Source organism: Pagrus major, chromosome 7 (genome assembly GCF_040436345.1).
Source record: "Pagrus major chromosome 7, Pma_NU_1.0".
NCBI classification, from domain to species: domain Eukaryota; kingdom Metazoa; phylum Chordata; class Actinopteri; order Spariformes; family Sparidae; genus Pagrus; species Pagrus major.
The window spans coordinates 11,602,587-11,628,851 of NC_133221.1; the positions used below are offsets into that span (position 1 = coordinate 11,602,587).

Below are 26,265 nucleotides of genomic sequence, written 5' to 3' on the forward strand. Positions count from 1 at the left end.
CTGAAATAGACTTAGAGAATCACAAATGACACAGGTGACAATTTCTGAGGTGCGATTTGTCATAATGGAAATGTGGAAATGCAAGTTGTTCAACGTGGCATATATTCAAGGATTATGCAAGTCTTCTCCGATCGGTGGGAACACTGGGAGAAGCCTTCTGTCACCAATTGCTATTGATTAATATCCTCTTAAATTAACAATGCTTTTACAAATTGCGATGAAAAGAAGAAGAAGAAGATAAAGGAGAAGTAAAGCCATTGCAATAACGGACATTCGACACTGATCTAGCATTATACTCTTATAAAACTGTTGGACTCATTATTGACACATAAACAAATAATCAAAATCAATACAGCAGAAACAGAGATATTGTCTTTTTTCTTCCACATATTATTTTTCCTTTTAAATGCACCTACATAACCCACGATGCAACTTTTGATACAACTGCCACTGTGTGACATCACCAAATGGCAATTATCAGATTATGTGTGGCTTCCTCTCGAGCCACAAAAGGCTTTATAGAGTGGAGTTACCCATTAAAACATTTAAATATCATCGGTCACATTTCAGAAAACACACATCATGCACAACTGACTTGATTTTGAGGCTAATTATCTGTTTATACCCTTCTGGTCTTCAGTGATACGAGGCTAGTAGTAGGCTAATCACTACTGCTCTTCATCATACTCATTACTAATAAAAATCTCCACCCAGATCAACAAGACTGTCTGGGAGTTTAGTTTGCAACTTCCATTCTGACTCAAACAGGACATGAAAACTTAGATGTGCTGCTGGGGAGAACAGAGTGGACGAAGTGACTAATGTAACATCTGGTACTAGAGGAGTGATTGTGACACCTGGGAAAAGGGCTGTGCCGAACACATTGCCCCTCTCCAATCAGGAAGACATTCCTCTCATCACACAAGTGAAATGCAATTCTCCATTATTACCCGCCAGCATCCTAAATGTCAGGCCTAATTTGTAAATGATATGCTACTCCTAATTACGCTGATATTTCCAAGGGCAAAACAAAACTCTCTCGTTCACTGGCTGTATACTCCTCCCTCTGTACATCTATCTCTGGAAACTTTTTTCTTTCTTCTTTTAAAAATAAAAATTTGACTGAGGAGTAATTCCATTTGCACCGAGGACACTTAAATCTAACATTTAAGAACACTCCTCTAACAGGTGTCCTTTCAGATCCTGAGGTACTTATGTCCTGAAGGTTAGAACAGCCGTCCATAACGATCAGAGTCCCCAACTCAAAGTCCCTGATTGGACTGGAAAAATCTAGGTGTTGGAAATGAATGAGTAAAACACACCACTCTCTTAAGAATCAGAGCAAGGCAGTAAAACTTAAACTGCTCTAATGGAACTGGCAAATGTTCCCCAATGCCATACACAGTTCAACATAGCAGCGGTACAGGAAACGGTGTGCCTGCGAATGTGCAGTCCTCACACTTTTGCACAGCGTGGATGAGCATATAACTCAATGACTAATCCCAAAATGCTGTATTATGATCGATTTGTGTTGCACTTTCAAATGTTTCAATTCAATAAAGTATCCATTACCCTACAGTGTCAAAATGTCTGTCGCAGAAATTTAAGAATATTTAAGTGCTGTGTAACAATAAAGTATACTGAGGATGTGCAATGGTGATATATGAGTTTACCACAGGGGTTAAGACAGCCTTTGAGCTATGTCAAATGAGTCTTCTAGCTCCAATAGGCAGCATTGGCCCTGAGGGTCAAAGAATAGGTCACACGAAGACATCTCACGGGAGATGAAGGATCGCCCTAACATCTTAACCCACTGGGTATTACTATCATCATTAGAGATGTTTTTCACAACATAGCCTTGGGATAGAATAAATGAGCCTTTAGATAGAATAAATGACTGGTCTGAAAAAGGCCTTGCTTTACCACTGTAAGGGCAGAACTCCATGAGGCCCTGGCCTCCATTAGAGGAGACAATGTGATTCCCTTTTTGTGGCCTCCCCACGGCCATTTCTCTGTGTGAGATGAGTTGAGTCTTCAGATGCCGCCACGAGACGGACGTACAGACAGCCACACAGACTTCAACTACTACCATTCAGACTAGGAGACTGAATGAAAAAGTTGGCACATTTGAAAGACGCTGCGTCTGGAGAGAGAGAGCGCATTAAGGCTCCAGACGGTCTGGAAAAGGAGCGTGGGCTAGTCAGTCCTGATCTGAGAACCCCGACAAAGAGCCAGCAAGCACAGGGCAGACTCAGGCATCCCATTAGCCTTTGAGTCTAAATGTCAGTGTCTCCACTGGCCTACTTCAGCAGGCTATTCCTCTCTCCCCTCTGAGACCCACAGTGCAAAAATACAAACAGAAGCAGGAAAAATGAGTCAAATGTCATGTGGGACTGTAACAATGAAGTACAATCTTTGTCTCATTTAATCCCCTGCTGCTGATCATGCAAATTTGTCATTTTTTGAGAACACTGCTTGATTTGCAAAAAAATTATTGCTGTTAAGACGTTATTTCACAATGGATCGAAGACAGCAAGTGTACGTGAGAAAAAGACAGAGGCTTTTAATCCTACATTATTAATTTTATTTGTAACCTCTTCAAATCAAACAAGCATGACTGGTGCTGAGCAGGAAGCTTTTAGATAGATGTTATATCACACAGTGACTAAGTCCTTGTTGTCCTGTGTGTGTTGTGTGTATGTGTACATGTATGTATAGGTGCATGTGCTAGCGTGGGTGTTTTTGTATTTGCCCACTATGCTCATCCCGTAGCTGCTGCCTGGGGCCCTGCCCTTGAGTGGCTGTTGATGCCTGAGCACTTGGTGTGACATTTCCTGGTAAAGGCCACTGCAAACAAAAGCGTCTCCACAAGAAGTAACAACAACATTCTCTACCTTCCTCAGTGAAACGATAACCTCATCGTATCCTCCCTTACACATCTCCTCTTGCAGCCCAGGAAACCTTTTCGTCCTTTTGCCAATTTTCCAGACTAAGGAGTTGACTTGAGCGTCTCAGTCTCCTCCTATTACTTTTCCTGTAAGCTCTATTCTCAGTACTATTAACTGGTGAAAGGCTGTCCAGGCATTATGCATACTTGAGGTTAATAGACCGCTTAAGGGGGAAAAAAAATCTTTTTACTTAGCTTTAAGTAAACCTCTGCAAAGCAAGCTATTTAAGACAGATTCCACAGTTGGTCTATTAAGGAGCCATAACGATGGAAACAAATGGACACTGAGGAGGACGGTTTGTGAGCCAACACACAACTGCAGACCAATTTATACACTCTAAACATGGCAACAGAAGCTAACTGGTGCCAAAAGACCTGCACAGCACGCGACTGGCATGCAAAGCACTTGCTCTCTTACTCTCTGTCTCTGCACTAATTGCATGCGTGCTGTTTTTGCAGGCATAAGTATACTCCAGCCAATTTGTTGGACAATAGAAACACATTAATGACATCTGCATCGGTCTGCCAGCACCAATCCATACCCTGCTCCCTTTCACTGTAACACACTTTCTCTCTCCATTTTAAATATAATTGCACCACCTATCTTCTGTTTTGCATTTCATACCTTAAATACTCTCATCCTCATCTCCTTATCTCTTTATCTCCTACATATATTACATGATACAGAATCTGTTAATAAAAGAAAGGGCAGGAGAAGTTAATGATTAGTGTAGGATCATGTTTTTGCCATGGTAATATATTGTTTGCTTCCACATTCAAAAAGGGCAAAAACAGTTGGAGCCATCTTCCATCCTGGTGCTTAGAGGCCATCCATCGCATTCCATCTTATCTCATCCTATCCTAAACAGCAATTAGCTAGCCCAAGCCACCACGGTCTAAATCACATCCAGCGTCTCTGGCTTTGGTTCACCATCCCATTACACACATTCCATGCAACTAGCCTCCTTTTTATGACACACATCCAATCCCCTCTCCCCTCACACTCTACTCTCACACTCCAGTGAGGCTGCCTGGGTTTATTCAGCATCGAATGTGCTCTGCAATGCAGTGTGAAGGTTAAATATTATCAAAGGGAATATGGGTTTGAGAACAACTGGCAATCACCCATTAAGTTACCAGTGTGGCCAAAGTGGTTTTAACTTTAGCACAGTTAACGATAACATTACAGTTACTGCTGAGTGTGGCATGGGATGCCATTTTTAAAGATATAAGCAGACTAAAAACTGCCTGTTAGCACGTTGAGTCTGCAAAGAAATATCAATTTAAATGTTTAAAATCTATTTTGAAAGAAAAAAATCTTTCTGAGATGCCTTCTAGCTATTGTTGTCTGTAAATTAGATTAAGCTGCTGTTTCCAACTTTTAATAGACTGCGAGATTCAAATTAAATACAGAAATACAGACATAGAAATTAAATAACAACACTCTTAAGCTCAATTACCCCTGATAGAACTCAATGGGATGTGGAAACAACAACTTCACATGAACACACACACACACACACACACACAAAGAGAGACAGAGGCAGAGAGAGAGAAAAAGAGAGACAAAGGACAAACTGAGACACATTGAGACTGATAAAAAATGCAGGAAGCTAGTTTAGCAGTGGCTGCGATGTCGCCAGGGAATTCAGACAATTGTTGACTTCCATGTAGAGAGAGACAATGAGTTCAGCTTCATTGACTTCTACAGAGGCAGTGAAGCACAGTAATTACCATTGCTCAGACAGAGGAGGCGCTACCACCACAAACACTCAGCACTGTGAAGGCACAAAAGACAAAACACACACACACACACAAAAATGGGCTGACACACATGTTAACCCTAACTACATTTTTAACTAATTCACAGAGGCGCACAAAGAAAAGCTACAGTACCAAGTCAGAGATTATTCTTCAGCCCAAGAAGCAGAAAAAGAATAGAAGTAGTTGCAATTGCAAGTGATAGAGGCGGATAAACAATATCACAGGGGTGGGAATGTGCTACAGAATAGGAACACATAGACGAAGAAGTATGAAAAAATGAGGAATGAGAATCCCAAAACAATCTAATCTGTCCTTGAGTGCCCTCCTACTGCAGCATTGTTCTGTCAGAGCCAGATAAGTTGGGAGGCGCTGCAGTGAGTGAACAGAGGAGAGGAGAGAAAAGAGAAAATCAATGATAAGAGTCTCCACTTGCAACAGTAAAGGACTGTTGGGGGGGTACAGGTTGGGGAGGGTTGAGTTTGGGCAGACTAAAGAGGATGGAGAGAACAGGGGGAGGGGTCTGATGCTGAGAGTCTGGCTTGTGTTGATCCTGTTGTGGGTAAGAGCATTTTTTCCATCTCTGCCACAACTGTTAACAATCCAAGAAATAATGTCAGTAAATGAGGCCCAAAGTTGTAACCATGTCTTTACTTTTAACATTCAATCCTTGTGAGTCCAGGGCAAGTGTGCTCTGTGGCCCAGTAATAGGTGACAAAGAGAAAAGGAGCCCGTTCCTCCAAGTCGAAGATAAGCAAATCCCTTCCCCTGATGATGACATGAGAATACTTTATGCTTAATGCGCAGACGGCCCATCAGATAGGTGTAATATATACAACCTCTTTGTCTTCCACCTCAGGTCACTCATCCAGGCCCTGCTTAATTCATTAAACGCTATCTTAAGTGGCTGAACTGATGGACTTCCATTATTCAAAAAGTTCCAGAGCGAGTCCTCCAATACAATTACCTCTGGTACGGGTATCTAAATTAAAGTTAAATATTTAGAAAATCTCCCTAAAGCTGCTAGATGGATAGGGCTAGATGTTTTATGTGTTCATTTCCAAGATAAATCTGACTGCAAACAGATGAAGAAGAAAATAATTTGCTGTGGGTCTGTTCTGAATTTCCTGAGCGCCGCGGTGTTCTCTGTCCAAACATTCAGCGGTTAGGAAAGAAAGCATGCTTGTTCATGTTCATATTCAAAAGCTGGCAGACATACACACATCAGGACCAGATGGTGCATTTTTAACAGACAGAGACTCCTGTCAGATTTCAGGAGAAATCGATTAATCATTTAGTCGTCAACTATTAGATTAATCACCAACTATTTTGCCTATAAATTATCTGATTTCAACTTCTCAAATGTATATTTTCTAGTTCTTCACTCCTCTATGACAGTACATGCAGTATCTTTTGAGGACAAAACAAGGCTTTTGAGGACAAAACAAGGCATCTGAGGACGTCATTTTGGGCTTTTATTGGTCAACATTTTTCACCAATTGTCTGATTTTTAATACACCAAACAACTTATCAATCAATCAAGAAAATAATTGACGGATTAATCTATATGAAAAGGATAGTTAGTTGCAGCCCAATAAGTTGACAAGTTGATTTAACGTCTCTACTCTCACAAGTCAGCACCAGAAATACAAGTCAGTGGAATATATTATTATCATTTTATCAACATAAACATTTAAATTGCATATTGACATAATTTGCACTGAAACATCATGTACTACATGAAAAACGACCATTCATTACCAATGTTAACTAGGATGTAATATATGACTTTTTTTGTGTGTTTAACCTTTTAGATTGTGAGATAAATTGTGCTCAATTTCAACAGTGTTCTAAGTATTAGCTAGTCTAAGTTTCAACTTCCGCTTAAACGTCAGGGGAATTAGTCGTTAGGAACATCCCTTAACAAATTATCACTCTGGCTGAACCAGTTGGTGAAAGTTTAAACCCTCTGGACTTGGAGGGCAGTGAAAAAAGATGCTGGTAAAACTAATGGGGATAATTCATTGATCCATTCCATCAATAATGCTAATTACCGTTCAGTTCCTTACTTTAGCCAGCTGGGAAGTTGTTGATAGCCTCACACAGTGAGTCCACAAATTTTGCATTGCTCATTGAAGCCTGACAAGGCTCAGGCTTTGGCATGGCTTGGGGGCACTGTCAGTGTGTGGATGAAAATTACTCGTCTACACGTTGGCAATAAGGGCAGACTTTACCCCAGCTCTCCTTCATAAAAACATGAAACGTGCAACATGAATTCTTCCTGCGCCTGACTAGAAAATACACAACTTGCTGGTCTGTCCTTGGGTTTTCCTTCAGCTTTCAAACTGGAAAAACAGCAGCAGCAAAAGCATGCTGGAGGGGGTCAACACTCAGTTATAATTGTTGTCATCATCTAAACAACTCCTGAAAGCTTGGACATTAGCCTGGCTGCTGCTGCCAGGCTGCATCAATTATCAGTGGACATTTTCCAGACTAATGTCTCATCTTAAAAAAATACTTGCATGATTTAATCTTGCCTAGTGAGTCTATGTTGTTGAGATCTCTCTCTCTCTCTCTCTTTGCACGCTGAGCTTCATAATGTTGCTCCACAGCTCTGATCATTTACAGATATGTGTAAATCCAAATTTGAGAGATGCTAATACATTTTGTAGTGTGTGAATTAGCTTTCCAGACAAACACTGCAGTGTGTCGCACAGTGTATATGTCAGAACATGACAACAAGTGAGATGATCTCTCATAGTCTTATAGGTGCAGAAAAAAGCGATTCTAGAGAAGGATAGTTGATGGCTGAGTCAAATTCCTAGTTGTCAAATACTGACGGTTTGGCTTGGTTTTGGCTTTGATTAAAACACACACACACACACACACACACACACACACACACAGGAGTGTGACTTCATTCTCTGCGCCATTACTACTCTATAACTTTACATTGCAAATAGTTGTAATGACATTTACATCAGCCTCAGCTGTACTATGTGAACATGATAAGAGAGCTGTATAATACGAAATATTATATCTGTTGGACGTCAGCATATCAGCACCCTCGCTAATATGTGTGTGGATGTATGTGATTGGTTGTTGTTATATATACACACACAACATGTGTTGCTGGAGCTTTTTGACCTCTTCAGACTTTTTCCCTTCTCCATTCACCTTGGAATTAGGTGAAGATGTGCCAGAAACCTCTACTCTGCTTAAACATCAGCGTCACAGAGCAGCTAGTGTGGCTGTAGACCCTTGTTTTGACTATTAACTACATTCTACCAATCTGTCTGTCTGTCTGTCTGTCTACCTACCTACCTATCAACCTGTTCACATTTACACACACACACACACATGCAGAGCGACATGTTCTGTTAAGCAGAAGGGGTTTCTTTGTTTTTTGGCATAGATTAGTGTTTCAGCTGTGAGGAAAGGACAGCCCAATTTGTCAAGAGAGTGCATGGAGCTAATCACATCAAAGGAACTGCTACCCAGGCTAATATAGGCCCACGAGCAGGATGCCTGATTCATTAGTCGGCATCTGCAGGACAAATCACTTCTATGCTGACATACAAAAGCAACACACACGCAAGCAAGATCATCCCTAGTAAAGCTTGCAGCAGCCTATTGACATGCGATAAACAACGCTGAAAATATTTGATTTGATGAATTCGATGTGACATCATATTAAAGTATCTGAATTGTTTCCCGTGCAGCGGCTTGCACCGTAAATCTCTACATGGTAAAGTGGTACTGCAATGCACACTGCACCAGTCATGTGTATTCAAATGTGTGTGTGCTTCAAAGAAAAATGGCTTTTTCCTCTATGGCACAGCTACATTTAGCCTCTTCTCTGCTTGAGTAGAAATATAGATCAAATGGATGAAAGATGTTTCCACTTCTTCAGCAAGCCTATATGAAGAATATTTTACCATCTTAGCTATAACAGGAGAGAGTTGTGCCCTTCAATGCAGTATCATTTGTCTCTATTTTCTCTGTCCAGTGGTTATCACATCCGACTCAGCATTTCCACACACCCTCCACTGAGAAGACAAACCCTCCTCTGGGGCTTTTCTGCCCAGAGAAGAGATTACAGTTAAGGTAGAAGACCACAGCTATTTAAATTTCTGGACCAAATCGTTGCCAGTCGCTGGGTAGCAACCAAACCACTACGATACTTATTTACTTAACAGAGTCATTATACTGCAGCATGTCAACCACAAGTAGTTTATAGTTAAGGTCAGCATCAGCCAGCAAGAAGCTACTGAGAAGTACTTTAATTTGAATAGCTTACATCGTTACGAGTCCTGTCGACTCCATCACGGTCTTAATCTAAGTATCTCTATGTGCTTTTACTGTGGCTGCAATGAGTGTACATGCAGTGTTTACATTGTTAATACATACATAACAAAGTGATCATCAGTAACGAGAATGAGAATGTGTGAAGCTATATTAAGCCCCTCTGACTGACAGCAAATTGCAGCTCATACATGTTGCCTGTCACATGGCTGAGATGGTATTATTACGTTCTGCTTCTGTTCCGTGAATCCTTTTCATCATAGATACCGACAATGTTGTTGTTGTGAGGTGCTGTAGCAAGTCTTTTATCACCATTCCACTGAGTGTCTTTATTCTGCATTTCTATTTCATTTTCTTCTGTTCATCTCATTCAGCGGAAGACAAAAACTTTCTCAAGTTCAATCTTCACCAACCAGCATCTCCGATTTTACACACCCGTGCACCTGCACCCGCTCGCACAAACAGACATACGCACACACAGTGACGTGTAAAGAAACAAACAAAGAACACGTACCCCGATTCCAAACCTATTTTCTTAAAACACAACAGGAACTGTCAAATTGCTGTCGCTAAACTTTGTGATTTACCAAACTATGAATAATTTGTGCATAAATTAAGTGAGGGGATAATGAGAAATGCCACGCTTCTGTGATGAGAGGAAATGGAACGCAGCAGTGGCCAATCAACTCATGAAGATTGGAAATAGAATCAACAACCTCACCTGACATAAGAAACATGCAGGGATGAAAAACCTGACTGGATTGTCAATAAGCTTTCATGGCTCTGGTGTCAGACCAGCTGTAAACGGAGGGGCAAGGGCTTCTGTGTGGACATGGGGAGATGTGGCGCTACAGATAAGATGCACTGCCTCCTTAGTCGTCTCTCCTAGCTGGGGGGGGGTTCTGTTTCTCTGTTCTCTTCCGAGCTTTGAAGCTCTAATGCCTCTGATCTGTCATCTATCTCTTGCCTCCCATGCTGTCCAGTTCACGCCTGTTCATGAGCAGGACGATGTGACAGCACTGCAGCCAACACACAGTTTGAAATGTGGCCAGGCCTGTCTTTTGGAAAAGGCAGACTATGCTAATGTATATTCATTAAAGAATTTGGTTCTGATGCGATTAGCTGGCTGCTGTGCAAAGCTTGTCATTTTGTCCAGATTGCCCCTGCCACTGCCATTTCAAGCATATGCATTTATAAACAACAGAGTCAAATGTTGATGAAGGTTCTCAGTCATCCAGGTCATGGTAAATCTAGGTGCTGTATCATTGGCAACTGAAACAAGTCCAGTTGCCTACAATACAGCACCTAGAAACAGAGTCAAATGCTTCACAGCGGGGTGTGCTGAAGTTAATTTGGCACTGGACACTGCAAATGGGCTGCTTACTACTTTTTCAGGTGTAAGATGGCCACAAGCTTGAGAACTTTGTTCAATGGTTTAGGTCAGGGGCTCTCAAACACATTACTTAAAGGTCCATATCTATTTTTTGTTCAAGATCAGGGGTCAGGAACGATTGGTGATAACAAAATACCATTTAATCACTTAATTAAACCCACATATCTTACATCTCACATTTTCAGTATTAAACTATTTAAAATGCTGGAGTAAAACAAGTTGAAAATGATCAATGATAGGCTACTTGGGGAATATGGTTGATTTTCTGATAACAGTTTTATTGAGATTTTTCAAACAGGATTCTTTAAATCTGCCTATGAAAAAAATGAATGAGATTTTCTTATCATCTTGTCTAATTACGAAAAGTGCTGTCGTGAAAGAACAAGAATGAAAGGACCCAATCCAAAGAAAATATGTTAGTCAAGTGCATTTCTGCAGAATCACAACTAAGTTAAAATTAACGTTTCTTTATGTTGCTACTTTACATTTGTTTGGGTTCAATTTTCCAATTCTCTCTCATCACAACACTGTGCTTATGGTCTGCTGGTCTTAGGCACAAAAAACACTTGGTAAGAGTTAGGAAAACATCATGGCTGGGCTTAAAATAGCCTACCTGTTGTGGTCACCACAAAAACAGCTGGAAATGTCCCCACAACTGCAGTCACCTGCTCGGGAGTCTTGTGGCTTCTAAAACGCTGCCACCATCCCCTCCACCTCTGGATGTAAAAGCATATATTGTGAACGTTTGGTACAAATGTCAACCTTGGATGTGTCCCTGGTTTGCAGAAACATTAAGAGCTAACATGGGCAACTGGGCTGGTAATGACAGATGTAGACCTACATATTTCAACAAAGGAAAAAGTATTTAAACTTTCCTGTTTCAAACAGCCTTTGTGACCATTTCAGTATTGATTTTTGAGCCTAAGAAGTTCACTTCAAAACAACATGTAGTCCCTGTGGGTTTGGGTGGACTTGCTGTTTGATGTGGACCAAGGTCCAGACTTTGCAGGGGACTGGTCAATAATGATTCTGAAATGCACCCAGTGATAACACTCATACAATATCACAATAATCTTATTTCTCTCACGCCCTCTCTCTTTCTCCCCCACAGCCCGGGGGTGTCTGCCTGGGAGGCACGTCAGCGTGTGTCTCCCTACGGTCTGTCTCTCTGCCACCGTGGCGAATCAATTCTTAATAAACCATCTGAAGGCTTCCTCTGCGATACCTTTCATTTCCCCTCCTCAAAGCTGCGGGGCAAATTAGCCTGCCAAGAGGATGAGAGGGAGCAAGCGGCAGAAGAAAGCAAGAGAGAGGGAAATGAAAAAAGAAAAAGCGACCCAACACCTACAATTAAATTAACAAATCACTGTTCTTAATTAATCGGGGAATTACAAGCAGAACTGCGGGTTTGATACGTGACTGACATGGCTAGCGCTCCCTGAGTCTGCTTTTGTTGGTGCTGCTGGGGTGGGGAAGCAGAGAGAGAGGTAAAGGAGGAGAGGAAAGGCAGATGAAAGCTTAATACAAACTCTCCGCAGAGCCCCCTGAGCAGAGTAGCACGGCTCTTACCTCTACTCCTCCTCCCCTCCTTTCTTTAGTTTCCTATTCCTCCCACTCTCTTATATCCTCGTCATTCCTCCCTTAGTTAGATTCTCTCCCCCTCCCACTCCAACTATTTCCATCACCCCTGATCCTCTCCCTGCCCCTCTTCTTTCTTTCTACCTTTTGCTGGTTTTAGAATCTATGTTTGCTAATGAGGTGTGATTGACAGCAAGATTACACCATCGCTTTGTAATCCTTTTTATTTCTGTGTTTAGGATAATCACCCCCCAAGACCAGGGCCTTGCCTCCTGCCTACAGGGACAGTCAACAATGTATGTGTGTGTTCATGTGTGTGCACAAAAAAAAGCTCACGCATGGGCAATATTTAATTGTGTGTGAGTAACCTTTCCTAAAGCCGAGGCAATAAAACATTCATTATCTCCATTGTACACTGAGGCCAACAATATGCCAATCATCATGCAAGACCACCAAGTCTGCTACATAGTTCATAAACCACTGAATGGTGCGCAGTGAGCCCATCTTTCTGTCCATCCACGTCCTAGCTTCGAGCAGAGAAAGTAGCCCATCTGCCTGCTTGCCAACCTGTCTGCAGCTCCTCATCCCTTTCTACCCCAGAGATGAGCAAACACTGTCTTCTCCTCTGAGTGTGGCTTCTCCTCTAGCCCTTCTTCTCTTCTCCTCCTCCCTCCCTCCCTCCCGTCTCCCCTTCCATTCTTCCCCCCGCTCTCTCGCAGGAGCTTGTTCCCTCGGCGGCCACAGGATTCACTTTGTTTTTGATCATTCTCAGATTCAGAGCTCGACAACTTATCTGCTTCTCTACATTCTCCCAGGCCCAGAGGAGGGAAGCAGTGCCTTTTATTACCCTTGCTCTTTGCCTCTTCCTCTGATGTGCTGAAAAAGACAATAGACAGATAGGGAGCAGAAGAAGAAAGGGATTCTGGCCGGTATGCTTTAAAAAGTGTTGGTCCCAAGGCATGAAACAGCTGGCTCTCTAGCCTACATTTAGTCATGGTCTGACCAATAGTATAACAAGGCCTTTTAAGCCTCACAGACAGATAAATGCTGCAATGTCACATACATATCCTCAGCATTCAGCACCTGGCTCATAGTTGCATAACATATCAGCAAAAGCATAATTACAGTTTTCCACAGCAGTCATTCATTGTATTTCAGGACAAGTACAAAGCCTTCATATTATAATGAACATCATGTTATGAATATTCTGCTTGCCTCTGATTCTTCAGGTTCTAAGAAGCTACAATTCCAATAAGGCATGTAGTTTAAAGCAGCGACAAATTACTGCTCACACTCCGAATGTAAAAAGTCCTGCTAATTAAGCATTTGGCATGGAATAATTTGACTTTTTTACAGCTCAGTACTGTATTTAAAATAACTACACTGCAGTTGAAATCCGAAACAGACTCGAAATACTCAATGCACTCTGGATTGCATTGCAACCCTTAACTTGACGGTCATCATCAATTTATAAGAGCACGTGTTCACTGCTCAACAGAGTGCAAATGTTAACTGAGCAAATGAGTATGTGCAAATTATTAACACTCCATGACAACCATTGCCTCAGCTACAACGATGCGTCTATGACATTTTATTTTATTGTCAAAGAGGTAAAAGAGGTACAGCACTGACTTTCACTCCTAAAATATGTGATGTATTTTGAACATCCCCCGCTGTCTCTCACAACCCAAAAAAATGCAACAAACAAGAATTTGGCCACCATCCACAGTGACATTTCACTTCACAGATAATTAACCAGCAAAACAGATGAATAACACTACAAAACAGCAACATTGGTTTTTGGAGTTATAAAAGGTGTTCCTATTTCTCTGTAACCTTGTTTTGAAAATTCCGATTTGTAATATGTAATACTTCCTCATTAGCCATCCTGATGGATTAAAGTTGAACACAATGTTGTCTATTCTGACCAATTCCTCATTTCTCCACTGTCATGACTCCTAACAGCCCTACCAACACAGTGGTGACTAAACTACAATAAAGGTTATCGTATGTATGTCGTAGTTAAAGCAACAAAATGTTTTTTATTTAACTTTATGCGTATTTGTCTGACTCCTTTTCCTATACATGTTGCATCTTGAGTTGTTGTAACAAGTAAATTTCCCCGTTGTGGGATGAATAAAGTCTATCTAATCTAATCTAAATGAGTCTCATCCCCAGGTCGTCAAGCTAGCAACTCAAAGCGTCAGTATTTGATGATTTTGGTATGGGACTTCAACTATCAAGTCAACTATCAACTATCTTTCTCCATTAAGTTACATTTTGTTGCTTTAGAGCTCTTAACATAACATGTTGTGTTGAAATGACTAGTCACTTAGTGATAAGTCAATCTAGTGCTGGGCGATATGACGATATGTATCGTGGGGATGATAGAAACGTGTCTATCGTGCCATTTGTCTTCTATCGTTTCTATCGTGATAAACACATTTTATCAATTATTTCAGAAAATATATCATTTAATAGCCTGCAACAGAGTTGCATTTTTTGGGTTATGACTATGCAGTTTCTAAACTTACATAACTGAAAATAAAGAGAAATAAAATAAATATTCTTCGCAAAGAAATGTGGTTTGCGACACGACGCTGCTTTACGTTCTTTGCGACATGTGTGCTGCACATGCGCGTTTCGTTGCTGAAGTCCGAAGGATGGATGATGGCGCAACCTGGAGAGGTTTTACAGACCGCTACACAGGCACAGGTAGAAGAACCACTTGTCCCGAAAAGAGGGGGCACATCTGTGATTTGGATGAGATTCGGATTTAAGACCTCTGACACGGAGCAAAAGGAGGCTATTTGTAAACTTTGCAACAAAATTATCCCTGCGCCAGATGCGAACACATCCAACCTTTTCTACCACCTGAAAAGGGTCCACGAACATGAATACACAACAATACAACAAATTCGATCAAAACAAAGTGGTGGAAGTTCTGAAAAGAAATACAGCCAGCCTAAGATTAAGCAGTCCTTAGCACAATGCTCGCCATATGAGAGAACGTCTCAACGCCACAAACAAATCACACGTGCCATCTCGAACTACATTTGTAAAGGCATGGCTCCAGTGTATATAGTTCAGAAGGACAGCTTCCGAGAACTTGTCAAAGTGCTTGATCCAAGGTACGTTATGCCCAGCCGGAAGCACTTCAGCAAAGTCGAGTTGCCCTGCTTATACGAAGTCTGTCGGGCCGAAGTGGAAAAAGATGTGTGTAGTGTGGTGCATTATGCCTTGACGACGGACCTGTGGACAAGCAGAGCTACGCAGCCCTACATGAGTATAACCATACATTTCATCAGGAGCGACTGGACCCTCTGCGCTCGCTGTTTACAGACTGCGTACTTCCCAGAGGACCACACAGGAGTCATGTTAGCCCAAGGTATGAGCCTACATGCCATTGCTACATATTTATTCTGTTGCTATTTATTTTACTAACATGCTTAAACAAATAATGCACACTGTACTGTGTAATATATTAGTATGTTATTTCAAAATTCCTATTAGTTTTGTCCATGGATCTCTTACTTCAAATTTACTTTAAAATTACTTAAAATCTAAAAACATACTTAATTGTGGTATATCGTGATATATATCGTTATCGTGATATAAAATAATCTATATCGTGATATATGATTTTTTCCATATCGCCCAGCACTAAGTCAATCAATAAAAACAATTACAAACAAAAACATTGATGTATCTTTTAAGTCAAATATTAAGCAAAATATTCATTGCTTCAAGCCTTTTTCTTTAAATTACCATTTATACATTGATATATCTACTTTGTAGTTATTTGAAGATGTCAGGGTGGGCTCACCATTTTATACATTTAAAGATTAATTGGCAAATTTCAACTAATAATTGCAGCCCGATGAGGTCTAGTGAATCAAAGGCTGTTATTTTGAGGGGCTCGACTTAAATGTGCTTCCAACCAACCCTAACAAAATGTCCTTGAGCAACAATTCAACATTCAACCACAACCTCAAAGGGCCTAACGAGAGAGCTAACCTCGCCTCAAGCCACAGGGAGGAGATAGGGATTCCCCCTTTGGGGAAATCAATAAAGTCTGTCAAAAAAAGCCAACATCTATCTTGACAAGAATCATCAGACACTGTTTGCAAAGACCACTGCTCCTCTGAAAGCGCCTTTGTTAGACCCACACTAGCTTTTAGTCTGTTGAATAACAGAGGCCAAGACACCACGGGACTTATCATTGTCTTCTGATTAATTAACATTACTGGCACTCTGTTTGTCGACCCCGAACTCCTCTATCCTATTCTCCCTCTGTCCCCTGTGTTTCTGCACAGCTTCCTTGTTCAGAGGCGATGATTCGACTGTGTGCTGAACTTAAGAACTTAATGGGGAACATTCACAGGGAGTTCAGGACACAATTAGTGATTACCAGACAGCCATGTCTTCTGAGGGCTTCCATCCTTCGTTTCATCCTCCCTTAACAAAGACGAGGGATCTTCAAGCAAAAGGAATAGCATATGAGGCTGTAATGCTCTTGGATTTGTCCTGCCCACATTCTCAGAGAGATCATACACTTCTGCCAGTTGATTAAAAAAGTGTGAGAAATGGTCAGAAGTCTCTTTAATTAACAATAACAATCTGATCTCAGTTTGGGGAAAGTACGTAGGGTGGAGAGATAATTGAGGGCTGGGTTGGAGGTGAGAACACTGAGCCATTTTTCTTATTCTTTTTTTTTTATATCACTGTTATGAGGAGTTTTAATAACAATGGCTGTAAATTAGCTTACAGTCCATTTCTCTTTAATTGTGTTTTGTTTCAAGAAACTGGAGTTAGGAGTTTTGAGGAGATGAGGAGAATTATCCAAACTGAGCTCATGCATTTTTAATTTGCTCAGTACTTAAATAGAAATTGAAAGTAGAAATAGTGAGACACAAAAAAAATCCAAAATGGTGTCACCCATGTCTCCTCCACTTCCACTGGCTGTCTTTATCACAGCACGCCAACAAAATATAAAGTGATGGAGCCGTTATAGCTGAATCATCACTTTATCGGTTGGCTTCACTGTGGCTTCATTTCTAACTTAATCAATTAGGCTGTAATTAAAATGTTGCCATAGACAAACAGAGGCAGTGGAGGAGTTAGGAGTGAGTGGGCTGAAAGAGGCCACCACAGTGTTTGGGCTGAGGCCAAAGCTATACTGGAGTAGTGGGCGGCCTGGGAGGGGAATCTAGATCCAATTTGTTTTAGAGTGCCATAATGGGTTTTTGTGTTTCTTTGTTTATTTTTGTGTGTTTGCATGAATATAAAATAACAGCCTGCAGCAGCATATTATAATGTGCTAGCTGCTTTAGGGTGCAGAGCCTTATCTTATATTTCCTCTACGACTTGTTGAGAGCAAAGTGTCTCTCTCTCCCTCTACTCCACCCTCTATTTCACCCTCCCTCTGACAGTAGCCTGGCTGAAGGACATGGTCAGTGTGACTCTTGAGCAAAGAGAAAACGGCCTTGTAGGCTTATCGTTATCCTGCTGGTGTAATCCCTGTCCACCACATCCCGGCAAAAGAACAGCCCTGGGAGCGCCTTGCATTGCTCTTGCTCCTCATGACAAACCATTTTACCAAAGACAGCAGGGACACCTTACAACAGCCGCTGTGCAGTCTTAATCTGACACCAAAAAAAAATAAAAAACACACTAACCTCAGACAAAATGTGCCTGTGTGTATGTGTGCGTTTATGTGTGTGCATGTGTGTATGAGAGAGAGAGGATAGAGAGAGAGAGAGAGAGAGACAGAGCTGGCAGTGTCCCCTTGTCATCTTACAGCCTTCACAGCCCATACAGACCATCTGTGCATTAAAGAGCTGGAGTCCGAGCAAAGTATTTAAACGGGTTTAATATCTTCAGGAGGGCCATAACCTTGGTCCTGTAGGACCCCAGAAGGCCCATCATACCAAGGCAGGAGGTCTCTTAATGTACCAAGCAGATGACAAGGATGCAGAGTTCACACACGCCGCAGAGTAACTCAATCTGCAGGAAGTCTCCCACATTTGTTCATCCACTCTCCTCTTCCCTCCCTCCCCGTCTCCTTTGTCCCTGCTCTCAAAACAAAGGGAGAAGATGTCAAAAATCTCATTAAAAAATAATGGCCTCCACCTGCTTTCTTTCTTCTCTCATTCTCTCCTGCTTGCCTTTCTAATGACCAGCTTGGAAAAACCTGGTGGCTACCTAATATGCACAGAGCGCTGCACAGCTACCTCAGAGCACACAGTACATTCAACCACAACACACACACAAATGCACATAACTGTTTCTACAGCATGGGTTCCCATGCCTAACAGTATTAATCAAAGGGAACTCCTGCAGGTGTAACGGCGGCCCCTCCTTTGCTTATATCATAAACCACTCATGTCTGGACCTTAACAGGGGAAGAAATGCTCAACCATGTGGTTAAATCATCTGTATGAGCCTCTCTGGAAAATCCTCACACAATTCTTTAAAACTATTAAACACATACATCAGGCTTGCGGTTACAAGTTACGTACATATGTGTCAACTGGCTATTTGTTATAGCTCCCTCAGGTCAGATTAGCCTTTGGCCTGAAGATCATAAACCAGCACCTCAGTGTGTCTGTAGTGTCTTCACAAGGCATCCAACAAATGTCAGCCTCATGTGTTTCTGTAATTAATAACCATTGAGGGATGTGTCTGCGCCTGTCTCCATGACTGAATATCCTAACAAAAATTAGCCATAAACCATGTAATATTCCAAACAGATGGCAGAGAGCGAATAAGGATTTGTGTTGTTATTTTGCATTATAACAGATTAGATGGTTATACAGGACCGGTTTGCAAAGACAAAACATGAATGATTCAGAATGCCAAAAAAAGAAAATGAAAGAGAGATAGGACTTTGCAAAAGATTTGAATAAAGTAAGACACCATGATCCAAAACTTATAATGAAGGAAAACAATGTGTGTGATTAAGAAGCGGAAAGAAACAAAGGAGGCTGTATTCCAACAATGTCTAATCACCATGAGGATGCCTGTCTGCTATCGACCCAGATAACACTATAGGCTGTGTACCATGAGATTTGGGGCAAAAGGTAAACAGGAAATCAAAACTATCTAATTCTGTTTGAGTTTAAATGGGAAGAGAAAATTGATGTACTGTCCATTCCTATGTTGCGTGCAAAAAGAAACAGCATCCTTTATTCAAGCTCGGCTGAGTCACTGTTCTTTCCCTACTTCTACAGCACACTGAACCACTGAAGTGTGTGTGTCAGCTCAGATTTTGGGGTAAAGAGAAAGGCCATTTTACTCTAATTCTTGGTGAATTCATATCTAAAGCATGGGATCCTGTTAGGTTATTTGATATTGTGCCATTTTCCCTTTGGAAATACTTGTGCATTAAACTGGGGGTTAAATTGATGCTTACTGTATACCAACTTCTGCACTTCAGGTTGAAAATGATGTTCAGAATACAAAGCCAAAAGCAAAGCAACAGCCTGGCTATTGGATTTTGAAAAATTCCTCACAGGAAAGCTTCACAAACCCAGGAAAGTGAGACTCATCGCCCGGGGGCCCTTTGCGTGCCCGCTGGAGGAGATTGTTGGAAATATTATCCTGGTGAAAAATTACAGCTCTGAACAATTTGTTTTATTCAGGATGCAAAGCTCTCCCATCCTTTTCTCCTGGTTTCTGCTTATCCTTCTCGTGGGTCACAGCCAAAATATGCTATGAAAATGATGGAAACAAGGTGGCACTGAAGGGAGAGAGGGGATCTGGGTCAGAGAGGCAAGGCATAGATTTAAATGCCATTTACTGCACGATGAATGACACCATATGAAGACACCATAGTAGACACTGAGTGCGTGGGTGTATAAGAGTTATAGAGTGTGTATGTAAGTGTGAAAGAGAAAACGGGTGCTTACAGTGTATCAGAAAATGTATTTATGAGTACAATAGCAATCCTGAGTCCGGCCAGGAGGGTTAAGAACAGATATGGTCACCTTAATACAAACATTCAGCCCATTCATTTTGGCATATGAGTTACTGGAGAATTTTCAAAATAGAGCCAGGCGTCAGTGGACTTTCTAAAAAACAAAGTGATGACTGCAGAGAAAATCTCTGGTTCCCTTTGAGAAGCTGCACAGTGGACCTCAGCAGCATTACAGCTCAGGTATACTGACATGTCCAAAAGAAGCAAATACTCACATCTGACTTTGCCAAAGCCCCTTTACCTTTCTCTCTTTCTCAGTCTCTCTCTCTCTCACACACACACACACACACACACACTTTGACAAACACAACCACAGTCACACATTCAGAAAGTGAGGGCTGCCCAAAACCACCAGTAACCCAAACAAATTCCAAGGTCAGCAGAGCGGGCTCACTGAGCTGAAACCACCAACCCTGGCTTTCATTACCAGGAACAAAATCAGCAGAGGGATGCAGGGACACATGGGATGAGGTTACGTTAGCTGGCTCTGTTTATCCGAGTGAGTCTGGCCGGGGCCCAACTCATACTCTCGACTGTGGGATACAAAACACTCCAAACATCGTGACAATATCTATTGTTAATCCAAATATCAAACCTTCAAATTATTTTAATGACCGAGTACTTTTCTCCACCACTGATATGGACTCTGGCAAAACACAATTTTTGTTGCGCAGATACTACGGCGGAGGAAACTGTGAGTGGTGTGTGTGTGTGTGTGTGTGTGTGTGTGTGTGTGTGTGTGTGTGTGTGTGTATCAGTCATTCAATGTGTGATGTTAACCAGGCCTGGCAGATCTCTACCTCTAATGGTGCCCAGAGCGTGTGAGTGGTAAAGAAGCTGTCATAGCTATAATGAAAACCAGACATAAAAGACAGCGGGCGTCCTCATCAGCGACTGTGCCGTCGTACAGTACATGTATGTATACACATATACACAAACACAGACCTCTTACCCCTTAAACTCATTATCTCACCTCCTAAACCCCTGCCATTTATCTGCTGTTCTTAAAACAGCTTTTTTGAGGGAATGTAAAACAGTAATCAATTGGCTGCTAAAATGTAAATACAACCTCCATCTAACCCAAAATGATCAATGAAATATGCAAGTCAAATTTTAAAATAACCATTAAATGTCCACTTTACAATTCAACTTAATGATCTACCAGCACAAAATAAGCAGTTTCCTGTTTTTTATGTGTTTCAGCCATTAACTTTGCTTACTGGCAGGGGTTTTTACAGACAAATAGAGAGTGAGTCAATTCTCTCAGCGGGAACAATGCCGGGTGTATAATTTATACTTAGAAATGTGTATTGGACAGACTATGTTTTTCAATGAAAACCCTTGGTTGGCCAGAGTACCCGCAACTTTTAAGGAAGTAATCTGAATGCTGGAAGATTAAAGATTAAAGGAGGATTATAAAAAATAATGTTGTGTGTGTGATTTTTGACACAATGATGCAATGCAATAGTTAAATGCTATTTCATACAATTTGGACAATATATCCAAGATGGTATCATAAAAACTGCAATCAAAAGACAAAAATGATAAAATGTGAAATGTAACACCCTCCTCCTCTCTGACCTCCTGTCTAGAGCCAGGCATCGTCCCCATCATGGCCAAGGTCCTAGTTCTGTCCTTCCCATTATTCCCACGGTGGCTAACATGAATATATATATGTTTGTGTCTCTGTGTGTATGTGCGTATGTGTGAGTGAGTGGGTCTGTGCATGAGTGGGTGTCATTACTCCTGCCCCCATCTGACGGTTTTGGGTTAAACAATGTTATTATTAAAGCCTTTCCAGAGTAGCTTCCTGCCTCCCTCCAGTGACACCCTTACCAACTATAAATCAACTGCCTGAGCTCTGTAAATCACATACGATGTGTATGTGTGTGTGTGACTTTATGTCGATGTGTGTGTGCCTGGCCAGTGCAGCTGTGCTCTCAGACACACATGAAGACGACTTTGCAGCTGTGAGTGTGTCACGGCAAAGATGGGCACATGTTACTTCAGCGAGATCCTCTCGCAGAGGAAACAAACTAAATGTTAAATTACAGCATATGCTTTGAATAAGATTTAAGGGAACAGTGTAAATTAATTAAAAGTCTCCATGTTTTATGAGTAATTCGTTTTTTACTTGATGTTTTTCCAATGACTTTTGAGCTGACTTTTGTGTGGCTTTTGTTAAAATACTAAGCATGTGGTAAGATCACACTAAAGCATCCATTGTTTGTGCTAAATTGAATTCCTAACACTAAAAACAACCCTGTTAGACCACTGAAGATTAGTTTCTGTCTGAAAGGAGAAGCTGAGACAATTTCATCTCTTCGAGACCAAAACCAGATAAATAATGCTCTCTGAAATAAATGGCTCCTGTGCAGCCGTGATGGCTCATTCTGTGATTGTTTGTGATTGTGTTGACACCCCCTGCTGGGCTGAAGACATCACTACCACACAGAGAGCGAGCTCACTACCAGCGACAATGTCCCATATCCAATCCCACTGCCAGCCGGGCTACAATATACAGAAGGTAATGAAACTCTGAAATCAACCTCATACCTTCCTCCAGACTTATATCAGTAGAGCAAAGGACAAACACAAACATAGACACAAGAGAGAAAACAACCAAAAATAATATACTGAACCCTATTGTACTGTATATCCTTAGCTTAAAACGCCTGTGTGTGTGTATATGTGTGTGTGTGCATGTGCGTATATGTCTGTGTGTATGTGCACACTCAAGAGAGAAGGAGTCTAGACAGCTGTATCCCCGCCAGGTCTCTCCTTGCTAAGGAGAGTGAGAAATATATACTGTGCAGCTGCCGAAGACAAAGTCGACCCACAAAAGAGCTATTGTGCGCCCACAGCAAAACAATACAGCTTAGCTGAGCTATGAGGAAAAAACCATTGGGATCAATAGAGAATTGCAATTAGCCCACATTGGCAGGAGCAGTGCCAGATTAGACACAGGATGTCGATTCCATTTCCTGCACTATCGGGCCCTCAAAGTTGGTTGGCTCACAGTGTAATTGGAGCAACACACATACAAGTGGGTAAGACGCTGTGGTGTGAAGGCAGTAGTGCGTAAGGTCACGGTGATAAAGATAGCAATGATTATAATAATGATGAAGAGGTCGAGCAATGTCAAAACACAGAAATGAATTCCAGCAGAAACAGACAAGCAATTTGAGTGTAATAAATAGCACATATCGTATCCATGAACGTATTTGCTTAAAAATGTTCAAAACATGTTTGTGTGGTGCTTCGGCTGAAGTTCTCAAGTACTGACATCACAACAGCAAATCAGTGGACGGACTTTAAAGCTGCTTCTGATCAGGTAGTTTTTTTTGTAATTCATAGCTGCAGTTGTTTACGTTCATCCTCAGCTTAAAAACACATGAATCTGTTTACAAATTCAATCTATTATATATATATATTTTCCACATGCATACTTTAGTCATCTGAAAACTACATACGTGGCCTGGCATTAGAAAAAAACCTCTACAACACACGTCTCCCTTCAGTGGCCTTAACACAGAGGAGGTCTTCTACTGACACTGTAAACCTTCTCAAAAGAAAAATGTAAAAGAACTGACTCGCCAATTACAGGTCTTACCTTTAACTATGCCCTGGTCTTGCAGTACATCCCTTGAAATCAGCACAGAGTAGAAGCTTTGTGAGAAACCAGCTCGGCAGGGACCTTTGGAAGCATGCTCCCCATTATTCCTCTGAAAGGAAGAGAATACAGTGTAACACATCAATAAACATGGATTCTATTGATTTCTTGCTTCTCTTTGACCATGAGCCTTGGACGAAAAGCAGCATGCATATAGTGTGGCAGTTAAAAGAAATATATTCAACAAGTTTATCAACTACACGCTCCTGGCACATTGCTAATTAAATACTGTTTAATAGCTGTCCAACAATGTCTGATAAAATGTGGCTGTGTAGCTCGCTCCATAGAAAAAGCCGGCACATGATTAAATGAGGAGCGTTTTATTGTAGTGTCCTCAGGGTCAAGTGAAACACACAAAAAGAAAACTGCATGAATGCAGCAGAATTCTCTCATTGACTGTGACTCTCACACTTCCAGAGAATGGAGGAGAAACTGAACAGTGCATATGTGTGAGTGTGTGAGGTGTGTGTCTGTGTGTCTGTGTGTGTGTGTGTGTGTGTGTGTGTGTGTGTGTGTGTGTGTGTGTGTGTGTGTGTGCGTGTGTACCCTACTCAAATGGTCTGCAGAAAACTTTGCACCCAATCTTTACTGCACACTGTTGGTTAAATTGAACGATCCGACCCACTACAGCACAAGTCCCCGCGCGCGCGCGCACACACACACACACACACACACACACACACGCACGCACACACCGGTGCCAACGCTGGCTGGAGTGTGATTGAAGAGGGGGTATAACGCACGCGGTTCTCTCCTCTTGGAAGCGAATAACGCACGAGTAAAAACATCTCTGTGTAATTTTCCTACACTGCCAGCAATGGCTTAAGTCACAACCGCGCAGAGAGAAAGATTTAGCAGAGCTGTGCGCCGTTCAGAGGAGCCCACAGGCGCCGACTTAATTCAGCTTTTATTGATTAAATGACGAGAAAAGGTTGAAGAGCATTTTATAACTATAACCTAACTACAGTTTAACTTCGTGTAGGCTATTGCTTTTAGGTCAGGGGAGCCTTGTAGAGGAAGGAACCGCTAAAATAAGCGAGATGAGTATATTAGTTTGATTATCAGCCTTGGCGATTAAAACGTGCAGTCGTTTTAACTTGTGTAGACCCGCAGCGATCCAGAGAAAAAACTGGAGAAGATCAGAGCCGGAAAACACTGGATTGTTAACTCTTACTTTCTTCTTTATTTTTGCTCTTACACAGTAAAATTCATTAGGGAACCAATTAACGTACTTGTAGGGAAATAACGACCGGAGCTGCGCCGCTGCTGCAACAGCAGCACACTGGGCTGACACTGGACTCCATCCGACTGCATGACTTTTATTCAAGCGTATGTGCCATTGCTTTTCAAACCCCCCCTCGTACTCTCACAACTCCGAGCGGTGCAGGCAAAACAAATGAAAAATCTCACCCAGACTGTGTCAAGAAGAAGGGCTGCTGTCAGGACCAGAGCGAAGTCAGTTCTCATCGTGGCGAGCAAGCGAGCCAGGGCTGCCTGGACGAGGAACCAGAAAGAGGGTCGATTCGTAAATCTTCTCCAGTAATTGTGTAAATCCCCCTTTCTTGCTCAGACTGTTCGTTACGTCCCTCCTCGCTCTCCGCGGGTGTGCTGCAGCTCTGCCCCGAGTTTCCCCGGCTCTCTCATCTGCAGGTGAGCGCTCCGCTCAGCACCAAGGCGCAGCCAGCGTCACTCTCCAACCCCTCCTATCACCCGGTGCAGGAAAACTCCACACACGCACTTAAAGAAACACTCGTTGGAGCTTTGGGATCAAACAACCACACCTCTGACGTCTTCCCGAGGACCCCGATATTTTAAACCCTCTCCTACGGCGACTGTGCTCAGTTTTATGGTTGCAAATGAAAGGGTCGGTGAACCATAATTCGAGTCTCTGTGCGCAAATGCATGGAAAAGTCATTAACCATTAGCCGTTAAACTTCCAACACCGCTTTACAACCATGTAGCTCCAACATCTGATATGTACATTATTATATTTAGTCAGTTTACTAATGGCACTGAAAGCTGAGAACTTTGCTTTCCATTATCATGATTTAAAAAACATACCAGGTTAGATTTAGACAGAGCTACACATGTCACATGTGCAGTGGGTTTACAGTGATCAGCACAAGTGAATAAATATTTAGGAGAGCATGCTGTAATCCTCATCCCTCCTCTGTGCTTCATCACTTCAAGACTAGTTACTTAATACCTTATAGAAACAGCAGCTCATCACGCTGATGGATTCTTAAGCTTGTCCTTGTGTGATAATGCCAAAAGATGAAGTACCATCCGGTTTTGTAGTCTGTATGTATGTGTATGATGGGCTCATTTTGAAATATATTTAAGTGTAGAAGTAGATTTAGATTTCGTATCTATTGACATGTCTTGATTATTATTATGACATTTAGTAACAATGTCCCCAAATGTTAAACAGCATTTTCTTTTTTTATGCAACTCATGTTGCTGAATGTTACTTCACTGGCTTTTACTAGATGAGCTTACTGAATGCTCAGAATACCCTTTTCAACAAAACTAAAATTGTATTTGAAACAGGGACTGTAAAAGAGGAAATTCATCAAAAGAAAAGTTCACCAAAGGTCGGTTCAAAAGGGTGAATCCCGATGCCTCACACA

The 26,265-nt window shown here is 41.7% G+C and overlaps 1 protein-coding gene across 1 annotated transcript in view; it reads right to left on the minus strand.

Moving 5' to 3' along the window:
• LOC140999817 (cadherin-4-like) overlaps positions 1-25,102 on the minus strand; it is a 232,336-nt gene extending 207,234 nt beyond the window's left edge. The window contains exons 1-2 of the mRNA XM_073470359.1: positions 25,046-25,102; positions 23,576-23,687 (exon numbers count right to left, since the gene is read on the minus strand). Of these exons, the coding sequence (XP_073326460.1) occupies positions 23,576-23,687; positions 25,046-25,102 (169 nt within the window). The remainder of the gene's footprint in view (positions 1-23,575; positions 23,688-25,045) is intronic.
• Positions 25,103-26,265: the final 1,163 nt, after the last annotated feature.